This window comes from Asparagus officinalis, chromosome 5 (assembly GCF_001876935.1).
Source record: "Asparagus officinalis chromosome 5, Aspof.V1, whole genome shotgun sequence".
In the NCBI taxonomy this organism is placed as follows: domain Eukaryota; kingdom Viridiplantae; phylum Streptophyta; class Magnoliopsida; order Asparagales; family Asparagaceae; genus Asparagus; species Asparagus officinalis.
In genome coordinates this window covers 58627453-58632220 of record NC_033798.1, presented here as the reverse complement: position 1 = coordinate 58632220, position 4768 = coordinate 58627453, and the positions used below count along the sequence as shown (strand labels likewise).

General features: G+C 39.2%; 1 protein-coding gene across 1 annotated transcript; it reads right to left on the bottom strand.

Moving 5' to 3' along the window:
* LOC109841870 (putative ripening-related protein 1) lies at positions 3891 to 4469 on the bottom strand. Its single transcript, XM_020410800.1, has one exon. The coding sequence runs from the start codon at positions 4467 to 4469 to the stop codon at positions 3891 to 3893; it is 579 nt and encodes a 192-aa protein (XP_020266389.1).

Sequence of the window (4768 nt, the reverse complement as noted above, 5' to 3'; positions counted from 1 at the left end):
GAGGTGCGTACATTTACTTATTGCTTTATGTTGATGACATGTTGGTCACTTCTATTTTCAGATCCTTGATAGATGAGTTGAAGGTACAATTTTCGAAAGAGTTCTAGTTCAAGGATTTGTGTGAAGGGAAGCTCATTTTGGGGATGGAGATCGGTAGAGACAGAGATAGAGGTAGAATTTGTTTAACACAAGTGGCTTATTTGAAGAAAGTGCTACAGCAGTTTAATATGAGTATGGAGACGAAGCCAGTTAGTGTACTATTGGGAGCCCATTTGAAGCTTTCAGCTAACCTTTCACCGAAGACAGTTGAAGATAGAGAGCTGATGTCGAAGACTCCATATGCGAGCGCAGTTGGGAGCTTGATGTACGCCATGGTTTGTACGAGGTCGGTTTTGTCACAGGTAGTGAGCATGGTTTTGAGATACATGCATGACCCAGGTCCAGGTCATTAGGATGTCGTGAGATGGATTTTGAGGTACATTCAAGGTACTCTCAACGTTGGTTTGGTTTTTGAGTGGGACACTAGCAGTGGGTAGCTATGTATTGGATACGTAGATTCAGATTACGCTGGAGATTTGGATAAACACCGGTCAACGATAGGGTATGTGTTCACTTTGACTCGAGCGCCGGTGTGTTGGAGATGCACCTTACTGTCTACTGTGGCTTTGTCGACGATGGAGGGAAAGTATATGGCGATTATGGAGGTTGATAAGGAGGTGATTTGCCTTCAAGGACTTTTGGAGGATCTTGGTGTTTCGCAGCGATCTGTCACTATTTATTGTGATAGCATGAGTGCTATTTATTTGGTGAAGAATCATGTCTTTCATGTGTCGATGTTCGTTATCACTTCATTCGAGATGTTTTTGAAGATGGGGATGTGGAGCTCGTGAAGGTCCACACAAAAGATAATCCAACGGATATGCTTACGAAGGTGATCCCGAGTAACAAGTTTGATCATTGTAGAAACTTGTTACAAATTCGTGCTTGTTGAGGTCATTTGCGACCATTTGGATGAACTACAGGCGGCTTGATCCCTTGGGAGAGGGGGTACATAGGAAACCACATTGGTAAAGCTGGATTTGGAAAGATGACGCATTGGTGCTCATGTTGGTGTCGGTTCAGTTCCGGGAACACTTCGCCGAAGTGGAGAATTGTTAAAAACAGTGAAGGAACGGCAAAGGAATCATTGAGAAATGTGGGGAAACATGCAAAATCAGCACTACAAGAAAGCCCTCGGGTCGATCGACCGATCGTAAAAGACTGGTCAACCGATCTTATGCACATTAAAGGGTTTGAAAAATCTGCTCTGGTCGGTCGACCGATACACTCTTATTGGTCCACTGATGGAGGTAGACGGTCGACCGATAGAGGAGCACCGGTCGACCGATAGAGGATCACCAGTCGACCGAAAGCGGATACGAGCTGAAGTTGGTTTCCTAGTCTGTTTTGGATTAGGTTTTGATATAAATAGAAACACGTCTTTCTAGGATTTTGTACACACAGTTCGTCGACTCACTGAAGGTTTTATCACCAAGTTGATGATTTGTTGATTTTAGGATTTTTTTAACAAAGTTGATGATTTGAGGGATAGTTTTGCAAATACTAAGATTTGCGGGGTACTTTTGTAAATATCTATAATTCAAGTGATATTTATGCAAATAACCAACTTTATTTACTAACTACTGATCCTACATATGTACATCATCAATCCACCAAAAAAGACCCAGGAAAATTCAATTCCTAAAAAAACTCATCAGCCAAGACTTCCTCCCTCCCTGTAACCTGGTGATCATCTCCTCATTTCCATTCAATTATATTTTTGCTCTCCCTCAAGCATCATCAAAGCCAATAAAAATCCAACCTAGGTATCTTAGTATTCTCGTGCTTTGCATCTACCAAGAAACCTTATTCATGGCTATATATGTATGAAAATTTTTTGAGAGGAGGCAATAAAGTACATTAGTCATCTTATAGATAATTATCGAGCTATCATACACACCTGAATCCCGATACGCATTCCGAGTCATCGTACTCAACCCTCAAGGTACCATCATCATATCATACACACCTGAATCCCGATACGCATTCCGAGTCATCGTACTCAACCCTCAAGGTACCATCATCACCCAAGCCAGCATGGTCAACTCTTAAGTCACCGTACTCACCTTGAGGCACCTAGCTCAACCTTAGTCATGTTTTACCTTCTTTATGTCACTAAATAATTTTGTATATAGCTTTTTCTTTTTTTTCTATGAGCTCTTTTAGCAATTAGCTAATATTTTAATTCAAGTTTATGCATTTTTAAATTATTTTTTTGTCAGTTAATTGGGTTGAGATATTATTCAAATGCATCCTCCTCTAACTTTCACAGACATCCCAGGAATGTTCGTGTATGTAATTTCTTTTAATAAATTGTTTATACCTAGTTTGAAAACTTTAACTTCCGTTTTCTCTAAAATTGTAATTTTTTTTTTATAATCAAGCAGTTTCAGAAGTGTCATATTAACCATCTAATTGGGAAGCTCTAGATAACGCTTTGGTCAGGAAGTAATTTCTTTTTTACGAATAGGTTATAATCTTTGAAAATTTTTAACTTTTTTCTAAAATTGTGATTTTTAGATAATTAAGCAATTTCAAAAGTCATATTAACCATCCAATTAGAAAAGTTCTAGGAGAATGCACTAAGATCTAGATAATGCTTTGTTCAGGAAGTAAGCTTGAGTTCTTTATTTTAGTTAATACTTTAGCACCTAATTGTAGAGAAGAGAATATTTATTTGTTTCATTAAAAACTTCAAATAGAGGAAAAAAAATTTAGTGAGAGATTGTAAGTTTATAGAGAAAAAAATGTCAGGTTAAGGATTCAGATGATTGAAAAAAAATTTAGTGAGAGATTGTAAGTTTATAGAGAAAAAAATGTCAGGTTAAGGATTCAGATGATTGAATGTAAATTTCAGTTTATTATTCAAGATTGGCTTTTGGCACTTATTCACAATGAAATTATAATATGTTAGTCTTCTCTACAACCAATTAGTAAAATTAATATATTATCAAGTTTTTAATAAAATTATATATCCCTCAACATTAAAGATAGGGAGTTAATGTCGAAGACTCCATATACGAGCGCAGTTGAGAGCTTCATGTACGCCATGGTTTGTACGAGCCTGGATTTGTCACAGGCAGTGAGCATGGTCTTGAGATACATGCATGACCCGGGTCCAGGTCATTAGGATGTCGTAAGATGGATTTTGAGGTACATTTAAGGTACTCTCAATGTTGGTTTGGTTTTTGAGCGAGACACTAGCGGTGAGCAGCTATCTATTTCCGATGTTTCTTTGCGTCCTTTTCTTTGCCTATATATTGTCTATTTTAGCTTAGCTGAATGTGCGTGTTTTGTTCTACTATATTACACAACATAAAATAGCGAGTTGTTTAGTGTGTTTTTTTGACATTGCAATGTATCAGTCCTGTATACTTTTTGAGGTCTCCATATCTTATATGCGTATACTTTTATTATTGAAAAAACAGAATTAATCATGATTTACAAATCAAAACTTGGAAAGTAAATTTAATCCTAATTCCCATCACTAAACGGCTCTAGTACTAGAAAATTGTAATCAAGAAATTGCAAGTTAATTAACTCGGAAAGCTTGGCGCATATTTATAATATATATATCATATACACAGTCAATTTCAGAAACAAGCATCAGATTGTAAAATTTATCCCATATATGCATCCTGGAAATGAAAACTACTAGCATACACTAAGTAACAGTACCGCACAATAAAGATAACAATGCCACACAATATAGATTTAGCACCATGTTTAGTTGCCGCAATAACAAACAGCCTTGAGCCTCAAATACCGATTGGTAAACGCACAAATATTGTTCAGGCATCAGACCAGGTAATGTCGTAGTCCCCCACTTGAGACTCCGGTATATCCAACGCCTTCCACACCGCTGGGGATGCATCTACTATATTATTGGGGCATGGCGGTTGGAAGTCATGATCAGCATCGCAGCCGTGCACAGAATCGCACTCATCCACCACTTTGGCTCTCACCGACTTACCATTAGCGTTGATGTTGATGTAGTTCAAGCATCGGCTTCCTCCATTGTACCAGCCAGTTGATAATGCAACCACCTTTTCACTGTCGCTGTGGTATTTGTTGTCGCACTCAGACGGGCCTCCTCCATCACCACCCTTGGCAAAGCTGTTGATGGTCATCGTCGCACGGGTGTTGCTCGTGATTGGAGGAGAGCAGCGGTACTGAGGGTACATCTTACCTGCTTCGCAGCAGTCAGAGTCATTCTCTGTGTTGCAGTGGCCGGTCTTCCCTCGCAAATGCCCGCTGGCACGGCAGGATCCGACCATGAATCGATGCGAGGCTACGAGACTTAGGCTTGAGAGCGCTGCGAGCAGAGCAAAAGCCATTATTGCTAATTGAGGAAATCTAGCAGTTGCCATCTTGCTACAGGTAAATGTTTCTAAAGTTCGTTGTGGTCTTTCCAATTTTGAGCGCGTAGGGTTTTATAGCGTTGGAATAGCTGGAGGGGTAACGTTCAGATTGATGGCGTACGTTAGGCTTCTTGGCTAGCAAAGTTAACCACACGGCCATTTATCCACTTAGTTTGTTGTTTATCATCAGACTGCTTGCTTTGACCCTTCCCTTTCTCATTATAGGCTAGATCACACTATAGCATTTTGCCGTAAACTTCCAAAATCGCACTAAATCCCCAGTAACTTTTCTGTTTTACAAAAACCCC

Bases quoted from the DNA above. Each gene is read 5' to 3' on its own strand.
- LOC109841870 (XM_020410800.1), bottom strand. From the start codon at position 4,469: ATGGCAACTGCTAGATTTCCTCAATTAGCAATAATGGCTTTTGCTCTG.